The sequence below is a fragment of the Chrysemys picta genome, chromosome 22 (assembly GCF_011386835.1).
Source record: "Chrysemys picta bellii isolate R12L10 chromosome 22, ASM1138683v2, whole genome shotgun sequence".
Classification (NCBI taxonomy): domain Eukaryota; kingdom Metazoa; phylum Chordata; order Testudines; family Emydidae; genus Chrysemys; species Chrysemys picta.
Window position 1 is genome coordinate 14549971 of NC_088812.1, and position 25461 is coordinate 14575431.

General features: G+C 60.1%; 1 protein-coding gene across 1 annotated transcript in view; it reads left to right on the forward strand.

Annotated features, from left to right (window-relative positions):
- The first annotated feature begins 10184 nt into the window (after positions 1–10184).
- MARCHF9 (membrane associated ring-CH-type finger 9) overlaps positions 10185–25461 on the forward strand; it is a 24137-nt gene continuing 8860 nt past the window's right edge. The window contains exon 1 of the mRNA XM_065575919.1: positions 10185–10698. Coding sequence (XP_065431991.1) covers positions 10324–10698 — 375 coding nt within the window. The 5' untranslated portion in view covers positions 10185–10323. The remainder of the gene's footprint in view (positions 10699–25461) is intronic.

Below are 25461 nucleotides of genomic sequence, written 5' to 3' on the forward strand. Positions count from 1 at the left end.
TGCTCTGAATGGATTTAGAGCCCAGGCTCGGCGTGGTGCTGGGTCTGACGCCCACCCAGGGCCTGCGCTGTCCTGGGAGCCAGACAGGATGATGGGAAATTAAATGGGTCGGCGAAAAAGAGACTGGCTGGACGCCTGCAGGAGAGATCACGAGGAGGAGGGAAAGGAAATTGACAACCTCCCACTGCTGCAGGGAGTCAGGGGTTCCCGACCCTTCCTCTGGGAGGTTCCCGCACGCTGCAGCCGCTCGTCTTCAGCTCAGGGGCTGACGCTCCTGCCCGGCTGCCGTGGAAGTGAAAGCCGCCACGTCGCTGTTTAAACCGACGAGAGGCTGATGCGGGGCTCTGGGGAGGGGACAGGCTCCCACCCGTTGGCTGCGGGGGGCCGTGCATGCGAAAGGCACCGTGGTCCGAAAGCACTGTACCAAACAGGAGATGTAGCACTCAGGAGTCCACTCAGTCCAGCCCAGTGGTTCCCGACCTCGTTGGGCTCAGGACCTGTTTTATGACCTGCCACGGCCCAGTAAATAGGCTGGGAGTGGAGGCCCTGGGGTGGTTTAGGTCCGATCCTGCCCCCTTGGAGGCCTTGGGTCCTGCCTGGCACTCACCCCACAGTGGCAGCTCCTGCAGCTCCCGTGCTGTGGGGCTGGCTGGGCTTGGCTCTCCCCGCCGGGGGGGCGTTGCGACCTCCGGGGTTGCGGCACCGCTCAAGTTTGGCCCCGCCGCCCCGGCTGGATCAAATGTGTGTGTGTGGAGATGTGAGCCGGCTCGCGGGGTTGCAGCACCACTCGCTCGAATGTGGCCTACCTGGGCTCCCGTCGTCATGACGGCTGGGCCAAACCTGAGTGGCGCCTGAAGCCCAGAGGCTGCGGTGCCTGGAGCCGGGAGGCGAGCCCAGCTCGCCCCGTGGGAGAGGAGCGGCTGCACCGTCCTTTGAAACATTCTGGCGAGCCAATTCTGGGTCTCGACCCACAGGTTGAGAAACCCTGGTCTAGACGCCACTTACGCCTCTCGCCTTGCGCCGTCTCCGCACCAGGGTGAATTTCGGTGGGGGCAAAGGCCTGATGGCAGCTAGGAAGGCTTTGGGAGCTGCTAGGCCCTCCCCCAGCTCTGCTGTCACACTCTCTCTCTCTCTCTCTCTCTCTCTCACACACACACACACACACAAACGTACCGAGTGACAATGTCACGGAAGCAATGTTCTCGCGGGGCCACGATCGAAGGGAAGCGTTCCCTTTCCATGACCCCTCTCGCTGGGCTGGCACACTGCACGTCACCAAGCCCATATCTGGCATGCTGCCCGGGGCTTCTACATGGTGATCCCTCGTCCAGCACGGCCGGCTTCCCCAGACACTGTGCCAGGGGTCCCCCAGGCGCCATCCTGAGGTGAATGCGTCCAGTTGCCTTTTAGCACCTTTGATCTGCCCCCGCCTTCGTGTGGCACTGACATTCCAGGGCCACAGGACATGAGGGAGGGCAGCCTGGTGGTTAACGCGCTCACTGGGGATGCGGGAGCTGTGACATTATTTCCCAGCTGTGCTACAGACCTCGGGCAAGTCCCGGGGAGCTAGATCTTCCGCAGGGCGGCCCTGCTCCCATTTAGGTGCTTGAATAAAGGACTTGATTTGTCAGAAGAGCTCAGCTGGCCTCAATCCTGGGTACTGAGCCCTGTTCAAAATCCCGTCCTCTCCGAGCTTCAGCATCCCTCCCGGAGAACAGTCCTGCCTTTCTTCCACCCTTTGCCTTGTCCGGTTAGTTCCTTTGGGGCAGGCCCTGGCTCCCCATCTGCGGCAGCACCTGGCACAACGGGAGCCCCGATCTTGGTGGGGGAATAATAAGGGGCTACAACTGGAGGGCAACCCTGAAAAAGGATGGAAGGTCTAGTGGGTAGAGCAGCGAGCCTGGGGGAGGAGTCCTGGCTTCCAGTCACTTAGGCCCAGATCCTCCAAGGAAATCAATGGAAATTAGGAGCCCAGATCCCACTGCGGGTTCATAGAGTCCAAGATCACCTAGTCTGACCTCCTGTATAACGCAAGCCAGAGAACTTCCTCAAGAGAATTCCCAGAGCAGAAACACATCCCATCTTGATTTTAAAATGGCCGCCAATGGAGACTCCACCACGCCCCTGGGAAAATTGTGCCAGTGGTCTGGATCCAATGGCTCTGGGGCTCAGTTGCGCCGTGCCTCAGTTTCTCCCGCTGTAAAATGGGGATAATGCCCCGCTAGCTCCCAGGGGTGCTGTGAAGCGCTCAGATACCAGGATGATGAGGGCCATATAAGGACACGTCTAGGTAGGGATCAGGCGTGACAGAAAGCAAAATCCGCAGCGGAGAATTTCCTCTGCGCCCCACGGAAGGGTTAATGGCTCGGGGATCGCCTCCTCTCCAGGGAAATGACTTGAACAGCAGCTCTGGGCAAGCGCCTTCCCCATCCATTATCCTGATTGTGTTCTGAGCGCCCGAGATGGCTATCGGAGCCGTTCTCCTTGAAAGACGAGCAGCCAGGCCTCCTGCTTTCTCCTTCGCCGCGCCCCAGCCTTTATCCCCGGAGCAAAGCACCACGGTTTGCTCCCCTCAGGGACGGGAGCGTTCCAAAGACCCGGGTGGACGGATAGTGGAGAGTAGAATCCCTTTGGCCCAGGTTGGGATCAATGGAGGGACGGGCTCTTCTTCTGAGCCGCAGGCCCCCCAGCTGTAAAGCCGGGGGTAATAATCCTTCCCTTCTCCCACCCTTTGTCTCTTCTGTCTTGGGCAGGGACTGTCTCTCATTCTGTGGCTGTGCAGCGCCTGACACTACAGGGCCCGTAGGCAGGGCCGGTGCAAGGAAGTTTCGCGCCCTAGGCGAAACTTCCACCTTGCGCCCCCCTAGCCCTGTGGCAGCTCCCCGCCCCCCCTCCACCCTGAGGGGACCCCCTCGCAGCAGCTCCTCCCCCTCTGCCCTGAGGCCCCCCCCTGCGGCAGCTTCCCCCCCCCCCCGTGGAGCCGTGTGGCAGCTACCCACCCCAGCTCACCTCTGCTCTGCCTCCTCCCCGAGCACGCCGCCCCTGCTCTAATTCTCCTCCCCTCCCAGGCTTGTGGCGCCAAACAGCTGATTGGCGCCGCAAGCCTGGGAGACGGGAGAAGTGGAGCGGCGACAGCGCACTCGGGGAGGGGGCATAGAAACGCTGTAAAAAAAAATTGGGGGCACCGCTTTTGGGCGCCCCAGGCAACCACCTAGTTTGCCTTAATGGTAGCACCGGCCCTGCCCGTAGGCTGCCCGGGAGTCAGCCGCAGAGCTAGGAATCGAACTCAGGTCCCTGGCCAGAGTCCAGCCCACTAGGCCATCCTTTCTACCTGCTGCTCCCTTCCCGGAGCCTCTGCCTCCATGCCTGCCCCTTCCTAGCTCAGGCGCTCCCTGGGGACAGGAGACCGTCCTCGCTGCAAAGTGCCCGGCACATTGCGGGCCCTGCCGCAAACCAACCAGAAACCAATCATGAGCGTTCAAATACCAGCCCAGCTCCAGCTGCAGGGTGTCTCCCGATCCCCCAGGCCCGGGGGGCAGCAGGTCACAGCTGTACCCGATTGAACGAGACGCTCTGCCCCAGAAGAGGCGAGTGGGGCAGGGGGAAGAGGGTGTCCCAAGAGCAACCTACCACCGCCCTGACGCCAGCTTTTCAGCACCACGAACAGGGCCCAGGCTGGCTCTAGTGGAGGGAAATGGCCCTGGTGCTGGAGAGATCCAGGACTGCTCTTCGCTTGTTTGCATCCAGGGGTGTGTCTCTGCAGGGAGTTGGTTTTACACTGTCTTCAGATGATTCCTTTCTGGCTCTCCTGGGCCGGAACCGGAGTGGAGGCCCTGTCCTCAGTCGGGGTCCCGCCGGCGGACAAACACCCACTCCTGTCACGAGTGGGCAGAACTCAGCGGCAGACGGTGCGTCCCACGTTGTTCCACGCATGGGGGGAGGGTGCAGATGAACATCTAGCAAAACAGCAGCTTTATTCACGATTCATAAACTAGGTGTATTATGGCAGGGCCTTGAGACCCCAAACGGGACCCTGCTGGGCAGGTGCTGTATGGCCGTGGGACCACGGCGACGGACCCTGCCCCAGAGAGCTCATCAGTCATTTCCTGGAATGGCTAATTACAAACACATTGGCTGGCCTCCTCTGATTTATTATTTAATTAGCGCTAATAATTATTGTCACAGTTACAGGGCGGCACCTCTGACCCTGCTGTGGCCTCTCCGAGCGCACCCCCCACAAGTGCTGTCACCTCTCCTGGTGTGAAATTCCTGGAGCGGGCGCTGGGCTGGCCCACCCTGTGCCTCCACCATGCTTTCCCCAGCAGGTCCAACCTGCGGTTCCCCCTGCGGCGCTCTGCGGCCAGTGGTGAGTAGAGTATCGGGGGGTAGCCGTGTTAGTCTGTAGCCACAAAAACAACCAGGAGTCCAGTGGCACCTTAAAGACTAACAGATTTATTTGGGCATAAGCTTTCGTGGGTAAAAACCTCACTTCTTCAGTGGTGAGTAGAGCGATCCAACGGCCTTCCGAAATCAAAGCGTTGCTTAATTCTAACAGTAAGAACGAAGTGTAACATGAGAGGGGAAAGGACTGGCAAACAGCAAGTATGCAGATCTGCTTTCCCTAAAGTCCTGGGACGATGGGCCAGGAAGGTCTAGCTTCTTCAGCAAGTATTAGCCAGGACAGCCACCCATCAACAACCCCACTGCCATCCTCTGAGAAAGGGAAGGGTGTCACTTTTCATCCCGCCACATGTCCTTTCGTTCTGTTGGTTCCCCTCAATCCCACTTTTGTAGCTCATCTGGAGCAAAGAATCATTAAGAAAGGGATAGAGAATAAGACAGAAAATATCATATTGCCTCTATATAAATCCATGGTAATGCCCACATCTTGAATACTGCGTGCAGATGTGGTCGACCCATCTCAAAACAGATATATTGGAATTGGAAAAGGTTCAGAAAAGGGCAACAAAAATGGTTAGGGGTATGGAACGGCTGCCGTATGAGGAGAGATTAATAAGACTGGGACTTTTCAGCTTGGAAAAGAGATGACTAAGGGGGGATATGGTAGAGGTCTATAAATCATGACTGGTGTGGAGAAAGTAAGTAAGGAAGTGTAATTTATTCCTTTTCATAACACAAGAACTAGGGGTCACCAAATGAAATTAATAGGCAGCAGGTTTAAAACAAACAAAAGGAAGTATTTCTTCACATAACACACAGTCAACCAGTAGAACTCTTCGCCAGGGGATGTTGTGAAGGCCAAGATTATAACAGGGATCAAAAAAGAACTAGGTAAGTTCATGGAGGATCGGTCCATCAATGGCTGTTAGCCAGGATGGGCAGGGATGGTGTCCCTAGCCTCTTTGTCAGAAGCTGGGAATGGGTGACAGGGGATGGATCACTTGATGATTCCCTGTTCTGTTCATTCCCTCTGGGGCACCTGGCCTTGGCCAATGTTGGAAGACTGGATACTGGGCTAGATGGACCTTTGGTCTGACCCAGTCTGGCCGTTCTTATGTAAAGAGATAGAATCCTCCCCGCTAACAGCCCGGACAGTGTCTTTTAACAACCCTGAAGCGTTTACCCCCAGTAACAGGTCCAGTTGTTATTTCACTTCCTGCTGGGGTTTTCTTACCACCCCCGCTGCCCCATTAAACTGAACCAACATCTTCCTACAGGAAACACCCCGGTGACCTGCTCTCAAACGACGTTCCGACGTTAGCACAGAGCAACCCAAATGATCAAAAGCCCCATGGTATTATTATCACCGAGGGGTCGTGGTGCCAAGATTTCCTTCCCAACTGCCAGAGTCCCCAACGTTCTCTCTGTTTGAAACAAGAGCTGAGACACACCCCGATCACAGGCTTTAAGTAAAAACATCCGTGACGGGGTATAGACTCCCCGCCCTGATCCTGGCTCTGAGAGGGTTAATGCAGGCCTGAGAGGCCAATTAACCCACCTGGTGGGTGGCCGAGAGGCCTAATTAAAGATGAAGCCCAGCTGGGGAAGGAACTGGGTGGTGACTATGAAAGGGAGCACAGATGAGAAGGAGAGAACGCTGCAGGCCCTGGCTTGGAGGCAGAGAGCAAAGAACCCAGAGCCATGGACGAGGATGCCCAGGGGGAGAGCTGGCCTGGGGGCTCCTCTCCTGAGTGGCGAGGCCAGGAGAGAAACACAGCTGTCGCTGGGGTGGAGCGAGCGCCGATGAGAGGGTAGGACCTGCAAGAGGCTGAGGCCTGCTGACAGGCTATGGCAGGAGGGAGTCTGGGGACAGGTTGCGGGTTATAGGATCCCTGGACTGGAGCCCAGTATAGTGGGAGGGCCTGGGTTTCCCTCTAGTCACTGGGGAAGCAGGTGGGAGGCCCCTGGGAAGGGGAAAAGGATTGAGGGAAGGGGGTGGGGACCACAGGGCCCCCAGTCAGAGCTGAAGACCTTTTGTAAGGACATTGGACTTTCTGTTATCCCAGAAGGGGTGAGCCCAAGCTGGAAGGTTGAGTCATGAGAAGAGGCAAGACCATCCCAGGGCTGAAGTGGCCCGTCAGCAGGAGGAGCTAGATGAGGAAAAAGCTGACGGCCACAAGGGGGCGCTCCGTCAGTGAGCCCACAAAAGCATAGGAGCCGACGAGACTAAAATTGTCATTTCTGTAGCCCAATCGACAGAAGGTTTGCCAAACTGGACCCGCCCATTGGCCCATCCAATATGGTGTCCTGACCAATCCCCCAATGGATGCAAACTTCCCAGAATGCTTCTGGGCCAGTAATATAGTCCTGGGATGGGGGGCTCCTTTGTGACATCAAAGTGAAGACATGGAAGCTATGATCCAAGCCCTGGGGTTCAAAGCTCAGAGAGCAAACGGATTCCAGTAAGATTTTTGGCACTGGTAGCAAATTAAGGTCAAAGCCATCAATCGTTTATAGAAAGGAAGGAAATTATTCCAGCTACCTTATCAAAATGCAGGGAAACTATATTAGCCGGGCCCATAATGAAGTCATAACATGTGACCCTGTGGATATTATCCTGAGATAATCCTTGGGAATTGAGAAATTAATGACCTGCAAATATAACTGTTTTAACTGGCCACTTTGGGCTAACAATGCCTCCGACAGAGTCATTTGGCCTGGGGGATGAGTTATCTATGGCTGGATGTCTGGGGAGGTCTATTTCTTGGCTGTAACTATAAAATTTCAGACACACGTCCTTTGATATACCGGGCAGCATTATTGCACTCCCAGCTACAGGTTGGTTTGAGAAATCAAATGTGTTTTTCCCTGGTAAATTAGTAAAGTGGCTTCCTATGCAAATCCTGCCCTCGGAGACCTTCTTGCTACAGGACCGAATGTAAATTCCAGGTGTCAAGGGAATCAAAATAAAACCAATAAGATTTGATAGAGGGACAATTTAGGATTGTGTGCAGGGGTCCTTAATGCATGGGGGTCATAGTGATACATTACAATGCAACGCAACACTACATGCCACTCAATGCAGTGCTAGGCAACACAACACAATACAATGCGATTCAACACAACGGCATGCAGTGCAACCCAGCACAGTACGGTGAAGCACCATACAGTGCAATGTAACACGACAAAGAAACACAACATCGGACAATGCAATGCAGCGTAGCACAATGCAACACAGCACCACTCAATGCAATGCAATTCAGCACATCACACCACCGTTGTAGTGTGTCGGGTTGCATTGTATTGAGTGGCGCTGTTTCATTGCATTGTGCTGTGTTGCATTGCATTGCGTGAAGCACAATACACGGCAATGTGACATGACCCAATGAAACATAACGCCATGCAAAGCCACGCAACACAATGCACTGCAATTCCACACAGCACAATGCAACACAACACAGCACAATTCAACACCCCAGGGTATAATGCAGCCTAAAACAAGAAATGGGGAGAGGGGAAGACCCACAACTCTAAGACGGCTTATCAGTTTCACCCCAGATTTTATTTAAAACCCCTCCTTTATAGTAGTCACTAAACATGGGCAAGTTTAGCTTTTGCCAGAGAAAGTGGAAACGAGGTTGAAATAGGCTAGACTATTTTTTTCATCTTTAATGAAAGTGTCACTCGTGGGATTGGCAACTGTTGTGCTTTGATTGCGAGACTTGCAATATTTGGGATTTTCCTTCAAGTCCCAGTTCCTGGAGCCAGACCATCGCGCGAGAATCCCAGCGTTCGTATTTTGAAAAGGTCAGCCTGAAAACCTGCCCCGGGTGTGACCCTAAAGGCTCAGAAACCCAGAAGAAAATTAAAAAGAAACCAAAACGGACTATTTTTTTTAAACAATCTCGTGATTTCTAAGCCAATCTCATGATTTTGGGGGCCGACTCGTGGTTTTTGGACACTTATGGCTAGCGACACTGCTCAGCACAAATGTGACTATAAGAACGGCCATATTGGGTCAGACCAAAGGTCCATCTAGCCCAAGATCCTGTCTTCTGACAGTGGCCAATGCCAGATGCTTCAGTGGAAATGAACAGAACAAGGAATTATCAAGTGATCCATCCCCTGTCATCCAGCTCCAGCTTCTGCTAATCAGAGGCTTAGGGAGGCCTGGCCCACCTTGGCTAATAGCCATTGAGGGACCCATCCTCCATCAACTTATCTACTTCTTTCTTGAGCCCGGTTATACTTTTGGCCTTCACTCAACATCCTCTGGCAATGTCACCAGAGCTCCTGAAAGAATGACAGCTGGGAATGCAGCCAGAGGCCACCAAAATTAGGCCCAGCGCCATGTGGGCAGAGCTTCGTGCCCTGCCTGGGTGGTCCAGTGCTTAGGGGGCCAGCCAGGGAGCTGCTGTACAAACACAGCCCTGCTCTGCGGAGCTTCCTCTCTCTGCACTGTGTGTGCCGCGCCTAGCACATTGGTCCATCTTATGAGTCAACAGGTGGACACAGACGGGGGCGGGAGGGCACAAAGAAATGGATGGGACATTAGTGGATTAGGTGACCCGCTCACAGCCAAGCTATGAAACCCTGGTCGAGTTCGGTGCTAGCGCCCTGGCTGGGAAGGGATTTGGAGGAGAGTAGCCAGGTTGGGAAATTCACAGCCAAAGTTCCCCTAGTCCAGCCAGGCTGCGGCCAGGGACCTGAGGGGGGTGTGGGAGAGAGACAAAGAGACAGAGACTCACCCAGCACTCCAGGCTTGGGAGGGGAGAGCCAGGGCTCCTTCTCCATTGCTGGGGAGGGGAACTGCGGACTGGCTGGGCTCCCCACACCTGCCTCCTTCTGGCTCCGGTCCCTCCTTCCTGGAGAGGGGGAACGTGGGACTTTTCCTCTCCCCCTCCTTGTCTGGAAGGCTCCCATCTTTGGGGAGGGGGGGACCCCCCTCTGGTCACTTTCACATTTCCCGGGGACTCCCCCACGTGCTCCCCACGTTGGGGGGGGGGCAACCAGCGTAGCGCAGCAGCTCTCGCCTCTTCCCCCCCCTCCTCCCGAAATGTTTTATTTAACACGCTGCTGTACCGGAAGAAGAAGCCATATTTCTCCTCTCCAGCCCTGAGCCGCCGCCAGCCCCGGCCATGGCCAGCCCTGCGCCCTAGCCTTCCCGGCGGTGGCTGGGGAGGGGGAGCGTGGCGAGGGGGGGGCGCTGGCCCCCCGGAAGGAGGGGGAGCGCTCCGGGCAGCAGCAGCAGCTCCTGTTGCGCGCAGAGCCGCGGTTTTGGAGAGACAATACCCGCGGCGCAGGGCGAGCCCAGCCGGGGCGCGGAGAGGGGGGCGCGGGGCTGGGCGCCCGGCCGCCGGCGGGGGCAGGATGCGGCTCCTCCGGGCCGCGCGTGTCGGCGGGTGAGCGCCTGCCGGGAGGAGCGGAGATGCCCCGAGCCCTGCAGACAAAGGAGCCGGCGCCCCGAGGGGAGGAGGCGGAGAGGGGCGCAGCCCCCCGGGGTTAAGCCCCTTTGGGCCGCCGCTGGATTCGCCGCTCACCATGACCCGGGGGAGGCAGCAGGACGCGGGCTGCGGAGGGGCCCAGGCACCCACCGAACCGGCCCGGCCTTAGGAGAGCGACCGGGGCCGCCCCCCTTCCCTGCCCCTGTCTCCCGCCTCCTCCATCACTAGCTGCCCCCCGTGCGCTCCGCAGTCCCTGCGCCCCCGGAGATGTGTCCCCCAGGCGGTGCTGGCCCCTCTCCCCCTTGTTGCCCCCTCGAGGCCCCCCCACAGGCCCCCTCCTCCTCCCCTTCTCCCGATGCGGCGGGCGCCGCGCAGGGACAGAGCTAAGCGCCCCCCCGCCCCGTGCGCCCCTCGCCCCGTGCGCCCCTCGCCCCTGCCCCAGCTCTCCGAGGCGCTGCAGCCGCTGGGCCCGGGGTAAATGATGTTCAAGTACCGGATCCGCATGTTCTTCAACGAGCTGAAGCTGCTGGTGCTGATGCGGCGGGGCCGCCCGGAGCCCGAGCCCGGAGCCGGGGGGAGCCGGGCGCTGGGGGGCAGCGGCTGCGGCTGGCCCCCCTTCGCCGACTGCTCGGCCCGGCAGGACGATGAGGCCGAGTACTACGGCGGGGTGGCCGAGCCCCGGCCCCGCAGCCTGGCCTTGGAGGAGAAGGAGCCCCGGCCGCCGCCCCCCGGCCAGCAGCCCGGCCAGCAGCCCGGAGCCGGGGGGGCCCTGGACACCGTGTCTCTCAGCAGCAGCCTGGACAGCGGCATGAGGACCCCGCAGTGCCGGATCTGCTTCCAGGGGCCCGAGCAGGTCAGTCGGCGCCTCGCTGGGTTACTGGGGGTGAGGAGTACCGGGGGCTTACCGGGGTTACTAGAGGTTAGGGATGCCAGGGGGTTACTAGGGGTGCCAGGGGGTTACTTTGTTTATTAGGGGTGAAGGGTGCCAGAGGGTTACTAGGAGTGCCAGGGGTTACCGGGGTTACTAGGGGTGAGGGGTGTCAGGGGGTTATTAGGGGTGCCAGGGGGTTACCGGAGTTACTAGGGGTGCTAGGGGGTTACTGGGTTTATTAGGGGTGCCAGGGGGTTACTAGGATGCCAGGGGGTTACCGGGGTTACTAGGGGTGAGGGATTCAAGGGAGTTACTAGAGGTGAGGTGCCAGGGGGTTACTAGGATGAGGGTTGCTGGAGTTTACCAGGATTATGAGGGGTGTCAGGGGGGTTACTGGGGGTGAGGGTTGCCGGGGGTTACCGGGATTACTAGGGGTGAGGGGTGTCGGGGTTACTAGGGGTGAGGGGTGTAAGAGGGTTACTAGGGGTGAGGGTTGCCGGGGGTTACTGGGATTACTAGGGGTGAGGGGTGTTAGGGGGTTACTAGGATGCCAGGGGGTTACCGGGGTTACTAGGGGTGAGGGATTCAAGGGAGTTACTAGAGGTGAGGTGCCAGGGGGTTACTAGGATGAGGGTTGCTGGAGTTTACCAGGATTATGAGGGGTGTCAGGGGGTTACTAGGGGTGAGGGGTGTTAGGGGGTTACTAGGTTTGAGGGATACTAGGGGTGAAGGGTGCCAGGGAGAGATCATGGGTGGAGGTACCAGGGGATGAGGGTGCCGAGGGATTCTGAGGGGCAGGGCAGGCAGGATCGAGGGTCAGCGTGTGGGGAAGATGCCTGGGCCTGCCTGATGGTGAATGTGGCCAGCGGGTTGGGTTGCTAGGAGGTGAAGGTGCCAGGCAGTGCTAGGCTGTGGCTGGTTATCAGAAGACGAGGATGCCAGAGCATGGGCCACAATAAGGATAGAAACATGTTGGAGGAGCAAGAATGCCAAGGTGCAACAGGGGGTCAGTCAGATACCAAATGGCGAGAATGCCAATGGACAAAGTGTGAGCACAGGCCAGGGTCTGTGCGCCAGGCAATGCCAGGGTCTGTGCCTCGTGGCAGGGGTGCCGGGTTCTGTGCACCAGGCAATGCCAGGTCTGTGCCTCGTGGCAAGGGAGGCGGGTTCTGTGCATCAGGCAATGCCAGGTCTGTGCCTCGTGGCAAGGGAGGCGGGTTCTGTGTGCCAGGCAATGCCAGGTCTGTGCCTCGTGGCAAGGGAGCCAGGTTCTGGGCGCCAGGCAATGCCAGGTCTGTGCCTCGTGGCAAGGGAGGCGGGTTCTGTGCACCAGGCAATGCCAGGTCTGTGCCTCGTGGCAAGGGAGCCAGGTTCTGTGCACCAGGCAATGCCAGGTCTGTGCCTCGTGGCAAGGGAGGCAGGTTCTGTGCACCAGGCAATGCCAGGTCTGTGCCTCGTGGCAAGGGAGCCAGGTTCTGTGCACCAGGCAATGCCAGGTCTGTGCCTCGTGGCAAGGGAGGCAGGTTCTGTGCACCAGGCAATGCCAGGTCTGTGCCTCGTGGCAAGGGAGCCAGGTTCTGTGCACCAGGCAATATCAGGTCTGTGCCTCATGGCAGGGGTGACAGGTTCTGTGCGCCAGGCAATGCCACGTCTGTGCCTCGTGGCAGGGGTGCCGGGTTCTGTGCACCAGGCAATGCCAGGTCTGTGCCTCGTGGCAAGGGAGGCGGGTTCTGTGCGCCAGGCAATATCAGGTCTGTGCCTCAATGCAGGGGTGACAGGTTCTGTGCGCCAGGCAATGCCACGTCTGTGCCTCGTGGCAGGGGAGGCGGGTTCTGTGCACCAGGCAATGCCAGGTCTGTGCCTCGTGGCAGGGGTGCCGGGTTCTGTGCACCAGGCAATGCCAGGTCTGTGCCTCGTGGCAAGGGAGGCGGGTTCTGTGCACCAGGCAATGTCAGGTCTGTGCCTCGTGGCAGGGGAGGCAGGTTCTGTGCACCAGGCAATGTCAGGTCTGTGCCTCGTGGCAGGGGAGGCAGGTTCTGTGCACCAGGCAATGCCAGGTCTGTGCCTCGTGGCAGGGGAGCCAGGTTCTGGGCGCCAGGCAATGCCAGGTCTGTGCCTCGTGGCAAGGGAGCCAGGTTCTGTACGCCAGACAATGCCAGGGCTGTGCCTCGTGGCAAGGGAGCCGGGTTGTTATGGTGAAGATGTCCAGGGAGGGTGTTTGAATTGTCCTCCTGGCCCTCTGAGGAAATGCCGATGCCCAGACGAAGGTGGTCTTAGTGGGCACAGTGTGTCCCTTATTTTGCAGACCAGTTCCTTGCAGGGCCACGTCCCCTCTAGCCCACCCGCTGCTCCCCCCTCAAACCCCGGGACTGGGTCATACCCACCCTTGGGGTGCCATGGATGGACTTAGGGGGTGGGTTGGCAGGACGGGTCTGGGCATCTGGGGGGATGTGTCCCCATTGGGACAGTCAGTGGGATGGAGGAGTATGCAGCTTGCACTGAAATCCTGGGGGGATAAAGGAGCTTTCAGGGGCTGCACTGGGGTTACAATCATGCCCAGGCATTAGCCAGACCTAGCTTGTGGGTGTGTTGTTTGGGGCCGGGGCGGAGAAGCCTTGTGTCTCAGCCCGTGTTGGCCTGGCGCGGAGCACTATACTCACGGCTCGTGGGCTGCCCCCAGAGCATGCAGTGTCCAGAAGCCCCTTTCCCCACCGCCGAAATGCAGCTGCCTCTGGGGAGGAGCGCAACCGCCGCTTAGCAGTGCGTGAGGGTGGACGTGCGAGCACGTCATTCAAATGGCACTGCAGCGGGATGTCTAAGGGATCGGGTAATTCCCCGAGTTGGAAGTGGGGTGCCGGGGATAACGCTGTGACTCTTGTGAGAAGACTTGGGAGGCTCTTTAATGGCCAACGGCGTGTAGTGGCTTCGGAAGTGTCTCGTCCCAGTAGCAGAGGGGCCTAGGCAGACTCCTGGGTGGCATGGGGCCTCAGGGGAGATCACCTCCTGCTGAATCTCCAACTGGCTGCAGGCACCTGGCAAGACCTCCTGCGATCCCGGCCAGAGGTACTCGAGATCTGTAACTCCAGAGGGGAAGCGCTGCTTGCCTTTGAGAGCCGGGTTGTGACTGTAGGCAAGGCAGATGCCCGGCGTGGTGCTGAACTCGCTGGGCCAAGCTGATGGGGTGCCCCTCAATTGGACTGGCAGGATGGGAAATGAGAGAAAAGCAGGAGGTTGGAACCGTGAGGGAGACGGGTCGCTCCCTCCATCCCCACTGCTTGGCAGACGCAGACCTGCCTGCGCCGGAGGGAGGCGGGATATTTAGGCTGGGATTTGGGAACTGTTAATTAATCCTTCCCCTTCGAGACCAGGTGGCCGCGGTACTTACCGTGCAGAGCTTGTTCTTTCGGTCCTGGTGCTGCCGGATGCCCCGGGGAAGGGGGACTCCTGGTTTGAACAGGCCTGGGCCGCGGAGTCACGGAAGGCGCAAAGTCTTTCTAGGAACTGCTGAGGCGTGGCTAGAGCAAGGCATGTGGGTCCGTGCCTCCCAGTTGGACCTGGGCAGATTAAAGGGGCAAAGAGGAAAGGAGTGGGGCTGGGGATCTGGGGTGGGCAGATCCCAGTGGGAACCCCCTCCCTCTCCCTGGGGGAGTCCTTGGAGCATTTTAACCCCTGCAGCTCCGAAGAGGGAATGGGTATGAAGCCAGTGGGATTTTTGTGGCCTTGAAGATCTCAGCTGGAGTGATTTAGGGTTTGCACTAGGGCTGGGGGGGACTGAGAGAAGGGACCCCGTGATATTGACTGGGCTCATTTGGAGCTAATGCACCAGTAATTCCCTCCTCGCCGATAAGCGGACGGGGGAGGGTAAACGCCCCAGGTAAATGTGTGTGTTGTGTGTTGTGTGTTGTGTGTGTGTTGTGTGGGGGGGTTGCGTCTCTGCCTGTGCTGCATACACCGGAACGTGCCGGTGGGGACACGGGTGCGTTTTTGTGCACATTCATGTGTGGCCCCATGTGCCTATGCAAACACGTGGGCATATGCTTGTGGGTGTATGTGTGTGGCTAGACACGTGTGCCCCCGTGCCTGTAGACGTGTGTGAGCCCACGCCTCTAGGTGTGTATGTGCATACATATTACATGGATGTGCGTGCACATACGTGTTTATGCATGCTTCAGTGTTTGTGCCTCTTTAGACTCCAGCGGTGGGCTCCCGCCTGGATATTCCCTATGCCCCTGCAGCCTACCAGGGCTGGGGGGGCTGGGGACGTGTGGGAGAGACAGGGAGTGTTGTCCCCCCACCCTCCGCAAACACCACCAGGGATTGGACCCTGGGCAGATCCAGCACGTCTCCGTCTCCATCCCAGCCAAAGCAATTTGTTAGCTGCTGCCGGGCCTGGTGCATCAGTACCAGCTCGCCCTGGGCTCGGTGACGGAGACGGCCCAGTCCCCACCAAAGAGGCTGGGCTTTCTGGCCTCCCGAGGGCCTGGTGTCTGAGAGAGGAGCTGTCCAGGCCAAGGCCAAACACATGGGCCAGCTGGGGCGACAGGAGGGACGGCAGCTTGGCGGGAGGGCCGGCTCCAGGGTTTTGGCCGCCCCAAGCAGCCAAAACAAAAAAAACAAAACAAAAAAAGCCGCGATCACGATTGCGATCCAGGCGGAGTGAGGGACCGTCCGCCGAATTGCCGCCGAATACCTGGAGGTGCCGCCCCTCGCCGGAGCGGCCGCCCCAAGCACCTGCTTGACAAGCTGGTGCCTGGAGCCGGCCCTGTTGGCGGGGACGCCCGGAAGCCAGCCAGGGCAGCACTGGGTGGGGGGTTGGGATCATGGGAAGCCCCCACAGCATAGGCAGCCAGTTATATGGGCCCGTGGTGCTCGTGCTCCACCAATATTCAGGAACGTGGGCCCGGCTCCACCAGTATTTGGGCTTAGATTTTCAGAGCCATCCCGTCTTGGGCTTCAGGGGGACGTGGGGTCCTGGGCGGCCCGGGGGGTTAGCAGAGGGCCTGGTGCCATCAGCAATGAGTGACCTGTCTCCAGCCCGCCCTGCCCCACCTCTTCCCGCCCCTGCTCTGTCCCCTCCCCGCCCCATTCCACCCCTTCCCCCAAGCCCCTGCCCGCCTCTTCCCGCCCCTGCTCTGCCCCCTCCCCGCCCCATTCCACCCCTTCCCCCAAGCCCCTGCCCGCCTCTTCCCGCCCCTACTCTGCCCCCTCCCCGCCCCATTCCACCCCTTCCCCCAAACCCCCGCCCGCCTCTTCCCGCCCCATCCCGCCTCTTCCCGCCCCATCCCACCTCTTCCAGCCCCTGCTCTACCCCCTCCCTGCCCCATTCCACCCCTTCCCCCAAGCCCCTGCCCACCTCTTCCCGCCCCTGCTCTGTCCCCTCCCCACCCCATTCCACCCCTTCCCCCAAACCCCCGCCCGCCTCTTCCTGCCCCATCCCGCCTCTTCCCGCCCCTGCTCTGCCCCCACCCGCCTCTTTCTGCCCCTGCCCACCTCTTCCCGCCCCTGCTCTGTCCCCTCCCCACCCCATTCCACCCCTTCCCCCAAACCCCCGCCCGCCTCTTCCTGCCCCATCCCACCTCTTCCCGCCCCTGCTCTACCCCCTCCCCGCCCCATTCCACCCCTTCCCCCAAGCCCCTGCCCGCCTCTTCCCGCCCCATCCCACCTCTTCCCGCCCCTGCTCTACCCCCTCCCCGCCCCATTCCACCCTTTCCCCCAAACCCCCGCCTGCCTCTTCCCGCCCCATCCCACCTCTTCCCGCCCCTGCTCTGCCCCCTCCCCACCCCATTCCACCCCTTCCCCCAAACCCCCGCCCGCCTCTTCCCGCCCCTGCTCTGCCCCCTCCCCGCCCCATTCCATCCCTTCCCCCAAACCCCCGCCCGCCTCTTCCCGCCCCATCCCACCTCTTCCCGCCCCTGCTCTACCCCCTCCCTGCCCCATTCCACCCCTTCCCCCAAACCCCCGCCCGCCTCTTCCTGCCCCATCCCACCTCTTCCCGCCCCTGCTCTGCCCCCACCCTGCCCCTACTCCACCCCTTCCCCCAAGCCCCCACCTGCCTCTTCCTGCCCTGCCCGCCTCTTCCCGCCCCCGCTCTGCCACCTCCCCACCCCATTCCACCCCTTCCCCCAAACCCCGCCCACCTCTTCCCGCCCCTGCTCTGTCCCCTCCCTGCCCCATTCCACCCCTTCCCCCAAGCCCCCGCCCGCCTCTTCCCACCTCGCTCCACCTCTTCCCGCCCCCGCTCTGCCCCCTCCCCACCCCATTCCACCCCTTCCCCCAAACCCCCGCCTGCCTCTTCCCACCCCTGCTCTGCCCCCTCCCCACCCCATTCCACCCCTTCCCCCAAACCCCGCCCACCTCTTCCCACCCCTGCTCTGCCCCCTCCCCACCCCATTCCACCCCATTCCACCCCTTCCCCCAAGCCCCCGCCCCCACCTCTTCCCGCCCCTGCTCTGCCCCCTCCCCACCCCCACTCCACCCCTTCCCCCAAGTCCGCGCCCACCTCTTCCCGCCCCACCCCACCTCTTCCCATCCCTGCTCTGCCCCCTCCCCGCCCCATTCCACCCCTTCCCCCAAACCCCCGCCCGCCTCTTCCCGCCCCATCCCACCTCTTCCCGCCCCTGCTCTGCCCCCTCCCCGCCCCATTCCACCCCTTCCCCCAAGCCCCTGCCCACCTCTTCCCGCCCCTGCTCTGTCCCCTCCCCACCCCATTCCACCCCTTCCCCCAAACCCCCGCCCGCCTCTTCCTGCCCCATCCCACCTCTTCCCGCCCCTGCTCTGTCCCCTCCCCACCCCATTCCACCCCTTCCCCCAAACCCCCGCCCGCCTCTTTCTGCCCCATCCCACCTCTTCCCGCCCCTGCTCTGCCCCCACCCTGCCCCTACTCCACCCCTTCCCCCAAGCCCCCACCTGCCTCTTCCTGCCCTGCCCGCCTCTTCCCGCCCCCGCTCTGCCACCTCCCCACCCCATTCCACCCCTTCCCCCAAGCCCCGCCCACCTCTTCCCACCCCTGCTCTGCCCCCACCCTGCCCCTACTCCACCCCTTCCCCCAAGCCCCCACCTGCCTCTTCCTGCCCTGCCCGCCTCTTCCCGCCCCCGCTCTGCCACCTCCCCACCCCATTCCACCCCTTCCCCCAAACCCCGCCCACCTCTTCCCACCCCTGCTCTGCCCCCTCCCTGCCCCATTCCACCCCTTCCTCCAAGCCCACGCCCACCTCTTCCTGCCCCATCCCACCTCTTCCCGCCCCTGCTCTGCCCCCTCCCTGCCCCTACTCCACCTTTTCCCCCAAGCCCCCACCTGCCTCTTCCTGCCCTGTCCGCCTCTTCCCGCCCCTGCTCTGTCCCCTCCCTGCCCCATTCCACCCCTTCCCCCAAGCCCCCGCCCGCCTCTTCCCACCTCGCTCCACCTCTTCCTGCCCCCGCTCTGCCCCCTCCCCACCCCATTCCACCCCTTCCCCCAAACCCCCGCCTGCCTCTTCCCACCCTTGCTCTGCCCCCTCCCCACCCCATTCCACCCCTTCCCCCAAACCCCGCCCACCTCTTCCCACCCCTGCTCTGCCCCCTCCCCACCCCATTCCACCCCTTCCCCCAAGCCCCCACCTCTTCCCGCCCCTGCTCTGCCCCCTCCCCACCCCCACTCCACCCCTTCCCCCAAGTCCGCGCCCACCTCTTCCCGCCCCACCCCACCTCTTCCCGTCCCTGCTCTGTCCCCTCCCCGCCCCATTCCACCCCTTCCCCCAAGCCCCCGCCTGCCTCTTCCCACCCTGCTCTGCCCCATCCCCTCCCCGCCCCCACTCCACCCCTTCCCCCAAGCCCCCACCCGCCTCTTCCCATCTCACCCCACCTCTTCCTGTCCCTGCTCTGTCCCCTCCCTGCCCCATTCCACCCCTTCCCCCAAGCCCCCGCCCGCCTCTTCCCACCTCGCCCAACCTCTTCCCGCCCCTGCTCGCTGCTGCCGGCACCAGGCCACCCGCTAGCCCCGCGGCTGCCCTGGCCCTCTATGGACGGGATGGCCCTTCTGGGCACCACCAAAAATTCTACAGACCTGGTGCCCACAGGTTCCTTCTGGCCCCTCCCTCCGGGACCCTGCTCCATCTGGCGTCCCACGGCTCCAGCATGGGAGCTCTCGCCCCAGGCCTAGCGGTGATTCCCCGGGCGGCTCCGTCAGGTCGATAGGATATTTCCCCTCCTCCCGGCCCAGCTCCCGACATTTCTGACCTCCCTAGGAGATGGGGTTACGAGTTGCCTTTGCTCTGTGGGCCCTGGCTGCTGACCCTCATCAATGGGGCATTGCTCCAGCCTGGGGGTGAGTGTCAGGGCCGTGGGATGGAGCGGGTTCATCCTCCCATTGTCTCCCAGCCGAGCCAGGTTAATTCCCCCCCATAACTGTCTTTGTCGCTCATCTCTGGGCTCCATGCTCCATCGGTGAGACCCCCTGCTCTGAGCGGGGAGGCCTCCACTGTCCTGGATCACATGGCCCGTCTCTGTGACTCAGTTTCCCCCTCGGTGAAATGGAAGGATGCGGTGGGAGGAGTGAAGCACGTGGGGGGCGGCTGCAGAGATGGGAGCAGACCCAGGCCCCAGACGGTGGTTCTGGCCAGGCCCCAAGGGGGTTGGGAAGCCCAGGGACCCCCTCCCCAGCCCTCTGTGGTGGATGGGGCTTGGGCCGGGAGTGAAGCCTGGTGGGGAGTGAGTCATCAGCCCAGCGCGGTGCACGTTGAAATGTCACTTTAATTGGAGCCCTGTCATGGCTCCAGGCGATGGGTGAGACATTCCCCGCTGCACGTGCCATGTGGGCTCCATGGGCGGCTGGGCACATGGCCCAAGGACAGAAACCACCACCGGCTGTGCCAGGACTCCGGGGTAGGCTGGTATCCAGGCCCCCTGCTCTCACCCATTAGCCCCCACTAGCTGGGAATAGAACCAGAAGTCCTGGCTCCCAGCCCCCCTTGCTCTAACCCACTAGCTACCACTCCCTTCCCAGAGCTGGGAATCGAACCCAGGAGTCCTGGCTCCCAGACCTAACCCACTAGCCCCCACTCCCTTCCCAGAGCTGGGAATTGAACCCAGGAGTCCTGGCTCCCAGCGCCCCCCAACCAGCTAGCCCCCACTCCCTTCCCAGAGCTGGGGAAAGAACCCAGGAGTCCTGGCTCCCATTCCTGTGCGTTAGCCACTAAACCCTAATCCCAGGGTCCGTATCCTCCCATGTGGACCCCCCCATCCTGCTGTTATACCCCTTCACCTGCTCTGCTCAAACTGTGAGCCCTGGGGCACAGGGACTGTCTCTCGCTCTGGGTCTGTGCAGCGCCTGGCACGACAGGGCCCCAAGCCTGGGTGGGGTCCCTGGGGTGCCACCATAATACAGCAAAGTACTCATCCTAAAACACTGAGCTGTGGCAAGGGACAGTCCCCACCCTGGGAGGCGTTCACCTGAGGAGGGGAAACGCTCTGAGGGAATCACAGTCCTGGATCTTTCGCTGCCCCATGTCCCACCCTGGTGCCTAGTCGCCTGTAGCCGCGGCGGCCTCCCCTGCAAAGGGGGCAGCGCGTGGGGGAGATGTTGGGGTGGGAGCTGGCAGACAAGGGGGGATGGCTGCATCGCTGGGATGGTGGGAGAAGAGGATGCTGGGGCCACGTGGTAAGAGCTGAGTGGACCACTGCGGGAGGGGGTGGGCAGAGGGGTGCTCAGTGGGGAGGAGGGCTGTGGGGTGCTCAGCGGAGGGGCAGAGCAGTGGGGTTCTCAGTCATGGCCCAGCACCTCACTGCGTTAGGTGCTGTACGTTATTTATTAGGTGTATTACGGTAGCACCTAGGAACCCCAGTCGTGTCCTAGGACTCATCACGCTAGGATCTGTGTGTTATTTATGCATTAAAGGAGGGGGATTTGCTGTGTGGCCCGGGGGCTGTCCCTGCGGGACTGGGATGGGTCGCTGTCCCAATCCTGCGTCCGGGACTCCCAGAGCTCACAGCCCCACACGCCTGCCCTGGGGGCCAGGCTGTTTGTCCTGTGCGCCGTCTCCAGATATCATGTACCAGGGGTCCGGCCCAGCGGCCCTGAGTTAGAGGTGCCTTTGCCCCCCATCCTGGCCGGGGTTGGGGGCTTTGCTCAGACACATTCTCAGGTATGTGGGGGGGGGGTTTTCTCCATTGTTCCCATGGAGTGGAGGGGGGATGCGCCATTGTTCTCCGGGGGATTCCCCTGGCGTACGGTTAGCCCTCAGGTGCTGGCAGTGCCGGGGTGGTTCTGTCCGGAGCACCGAGCCGAGCTCCACGCTAAAAACGGGCTTGGCCCCTGTGCTGAACCCGGTGACTCCGGCCCCAGATCCCCCGAGCCCAGACCAGACCTGCAGCGGGACAGGTGATCAGAGGGGGCGTTCATTAAAGAACAGTACCCGTGAGAAACAGAGCGGTGGACGTGGCGCCATTTTGTTTGTCCCATGTGGCCTTAACCATGGACCGGCGCAGGCCGTCCGAACTCCCCATGGGGCTAAAGCTCCCAGGGCGCCGGGTCCATCTGAGGCTCTGTTCTCTAGGGGCTGATGGCAACTCTTGACCGTTTGGTTTTCATTTGTCCTGCAGCAGCGAGGGGCAAACGCTATTTCCCTCCGGCGAGCTCCCCCGAGAACTGCCCTGTTGCAAAATGGCTGCCGTCTCCTATCGCTCTGCATGGAGCAGAAGTCGCAGGGGCCCTCAGGGTAGCCCGGGCTGTCGAGGGCTGGGAACCAAGAGGGGGGGTGGCCATCTTGAAAGAGGGCAGCTTGCCTGGAACGTTGTGAGCAAAAATAAATGACCATTAGGGCTAAAAAATGCCTTTCAAAAGCTACCTGTGTCACCAGAGCCCTCCCTCTCTGTACCTCCATATTCAGGCCCGGCCCTGCCCTTGCTGCAAGTTAGAGCAGCCTAAAGGCAGCTCTAATTTGTGTTCTGCTTCCCCTGGCTCCATGGAGCCAAGAATACCCAGAGTGCAATGCGCTCTAGCCATGGTCCCCAAGCCACACCCTATGCCAGGGGCTGTGGTGCAGTGCGCGTGAGCAGAGCCCTCAGGCCAGCTCGGGCACCAGCCACCCTCGTGAAGGCCTTTGAGCGGCACCAAGAATCTAGCCTCTGAAGCAGACGTTGGTCGGTGCAGTCATGGGCACCGCTCTCCAGCCTGCCCGGCCTGGGTAAACCCCCAGCTGGAGTCTGGGTGGGATCACACAGGTATGGCAGGAGGTGCTCCTTGGATGACAGGAGTAAATGCCCCTGGGCCTGCTGGGGAGAAAGGGCCCGGGAGACTTTTACGCCAGGTGGGGCATTTGGGGAGCCAGAGCAGGCCCCGGTGATCTCTGCCAGGGGCTGGTGTGGGCCAGCCCAGTGGGGAGACCAATGGGGAGATGGCTCAGAACCCCCTGCCCAGGCTGGGTCAGTCTGTGCAGCCAGCCAGGGTGGCGGGCGGGACGCGTGCACCAATGTGGGGTCAGCCAGCCGTGAAACTGGCAGAGCGCGATCCGCCGTGCGGTAACCAGACGAGCTTGGCGTATGTGCGGCCTCTCCCTCGTGGCACAGGGCCGGTGGGGAAAGGACCCCAGCGGGGGTCTTGGCAGGAACACACACACACACACAGCGCCATCCAGGACATCCCATGTAACTACCCCAGCCCTGCTGCCAGTCCCGGGGTTTGGGTTTCTCTTCCTGGGCTCTGGGGGGCCGGTGACCCCTCCTTAGCTGTGATAGTGACCAAGGCCCCTCTGGGTCAGCTACTGTCTGTGGGTCTGTCCCCCACTTCTGCGGCCTGGGCTCTGCCGGGTTGGCACAGCCTGCACTGCACCATGGTGAATGCAGTGCCCCGGGTACTTCAGTGGGGGGGCCCAGCTGGGTGCAGGGGGCTGGAGTCTGGCTCCAGTCCTGCCAGATCTGGGTTTCCCCTGGGGAGGAGGCTGCATGTCCCTAGATTATCCTCCCCCATCGGGGAAGGGTGCCAGCACTTCGGGGCGCCCGGCCTGCTCTGTCTCTGCTCCAGGACTCCGGTCAGTTGTGCTGCGGGGCCCTTCACAACGGGCGCCACCCATTACCCATCACACCCGTGCCCCCCAGTGTGCCCTGGGCTGGGTTCTCTGGTGCAGGGGAGGGAGGCCAAAGCCGTGGGTAGAGAGGCTGGGGGAGGGGAGCCTCCTGGAGAGCCCCGCACTGTCTGCTGATCAGGCAGAATAGCAAAGATGCTAATTAAGGGAGAGGGAGGGGGGCGAGGGCAGCAGGGACGCCGGGGAGCTGCGATCGGGGTCTGTCTGTGACCAGCTGCTGAGTGGGGAGCACGGGAAGGAAAAGCCAAGTGATGCTCATTACCACGCCAAAGTCCCCCGGCGAAGGGGAGGTGACGGAGTCGGGGCGCTGGATCAGCACTGCCGAGGGGACGGGATTCCAGAACAGGGCGAGAGGCAGGGCTGGGCTAGCAGGGGGCTGCGGGTCGGGATTAAGGGGCACCGGCAGAGCTAGGGGGCAGGGCTGGGATGGCAGGGGGCTGCGGGGCAGGATTGAGAGGCACCGGCAGAGCTGGGGGGCAGGGCTGGGATGGCAGGGGGCTGCGGGGCAGGATTGAGGGGCAATGGCAGGGGGTGTGTGGTCGGGATTGAGAGGTACCGGCAGAGCTGGGGGGGCAGGGCTGGGATGGCGGGGGGTGGGGGGTGGGTCAGGACCGAGGACCATCAGCCAAGCTGTGCGTGGGGACGCCAGCTCTGATCACCCGGCTGCCCTGAACGGAGATGCTCTGTAACGCTGTTGCATCTCCGAACAGCCGCCCCAGCCTCCCCCTCCCGTGATGGGAAGGGATCCCCCTGGCCCAGCACGGAGCATAGCCCAGGCTTCCTAGGACAATGACCCCATCTCTGAAGGCAGCCGCCAGCACATAGCAAAGCCCCTGGGGTTTCCTCGCATCTCAGCCCCCTTCTCCGCTCTGCAGAATGTCGTCGCCTCTCCTTGGAAGAGGGGATTGTCCCCAGCCCCCGCACAGCCAGCCCGGGCTCCTCTCGGCCCCACACAGCTGGGGACAGCCCCACCGTCAGACCAGCATCTGCAGCTCCCGCTGCGGGGAGCAATCTGCAGTCCGGTGTATGGACCTGCTGCTGGGGTGGGGCTCCTGGGATCATGCCACGGGAGGGTCCAGCTGGGATTTTGCACCCAAAAGGGATAGTTAGAAAAAAAACAAAGATTTTATGCAAAACTTGATGGGACTCGGAGTGTTATCATGGGGGCTTCACCCCTGTCCCCGCTGGGCACCCACTCAGGGATACACGGAGATGGGGCAACACCATCATCCATCCAGCCCCCTTCTATCTGTCCATTTCCATACAACCCCTCTATCTATCTATCCCCCTACACCCCCTCTATCTATCTATCTATCTATCTATCTATCTATCTATCTATCTATCTATCTATCTATCCCCATCCACCCCCCTCTATCTATCTATCCCCATCCACCCCCCTCTATCTATCTATCTCTCCATCTATCTATCCACATACACCCCCTATATCTATCTATCCCCATCCACCCCATCTATCTATCTATCTATCTATCTATCTATCTATCTATCTATCTATCTATCCCCATCCACCCCCCTCTATCTATCTATCCCCATCCACCCCCTCTATCTATCTATCTCTCCATCTATCTATCTATCCCCATCCACCCCCTCTATCTATCTATCTATCTATCTATCTATCTATCTATTTATCCCCATCCACCCCCTCTATCTATCTATCCCCATCCACCCCATCTATCTATCTATCTATCTATCTATCTATCCCCATCCACCCCCTCTATCTATCTATCCCCATCCACCCCATCTATCTATCTATCTATCTATCTATCTATCTATCTATCTATCTATCTATCCCCATCCACCCCCTCTATCTATCTATCCCCAACCACCCCATCTATCTATCTATCTATCTATCTATCTATCTATCTATCTATCTATCTATCTATCTATCTATCCCCCTACACCCCCTCTATCTATCTATCCCCAACCACCCCATCTATCTATCTATCTATCTATCTATCTATCTATCTATCTATCTATCTATCTATCCCCATACACCCCCTCTATCTATCTAACTATCTATCTATCTATCCCCCTACACCCCCTCTATCTATCTATCTATCTGTCCTCATACACCCTATCTATCTATCTATCTATCTATCTATCTATCTATCTATCTATCTATCTATCTATCTATCTATCTATCTATCCCCATCCACCCCATCTATCTATCTATTTATCTATTTATCTATCCCCATATACCCCCTCTATCTATCTATCTCCATCCACCCCATCCACCCCATCTATCTATCTATTTATCTATCCCCATATACCCCCTCTATCTATCTATCCCCATCCACCCCATCTATCTATCTATCTATCTATCTATCTATCTATCCCCATCCACCCCATCTATCTATCTATCTATCTCTCCATCTATCTATCTATCCCCATACACCCCCTCTATCTATCTATCCCCATCCACCCCATCTATCTATCTATTTATCTATCCCCATATACCCCCTCTATCTATCTATCTCCATCCACCCCATCCACCCCATCTATCTATCTATTTATCTATCCCCATATACCCCCTCTATCTATCTATCCCCATCCACCCCATCCACCCCATCTATCTATCTATCTATCTATCTATCTATCTATCTATCTATCTATCTATCTATCTATCTATCTATCTATCTAATCTATCTATCCCCATCCACCCCCTCTATCT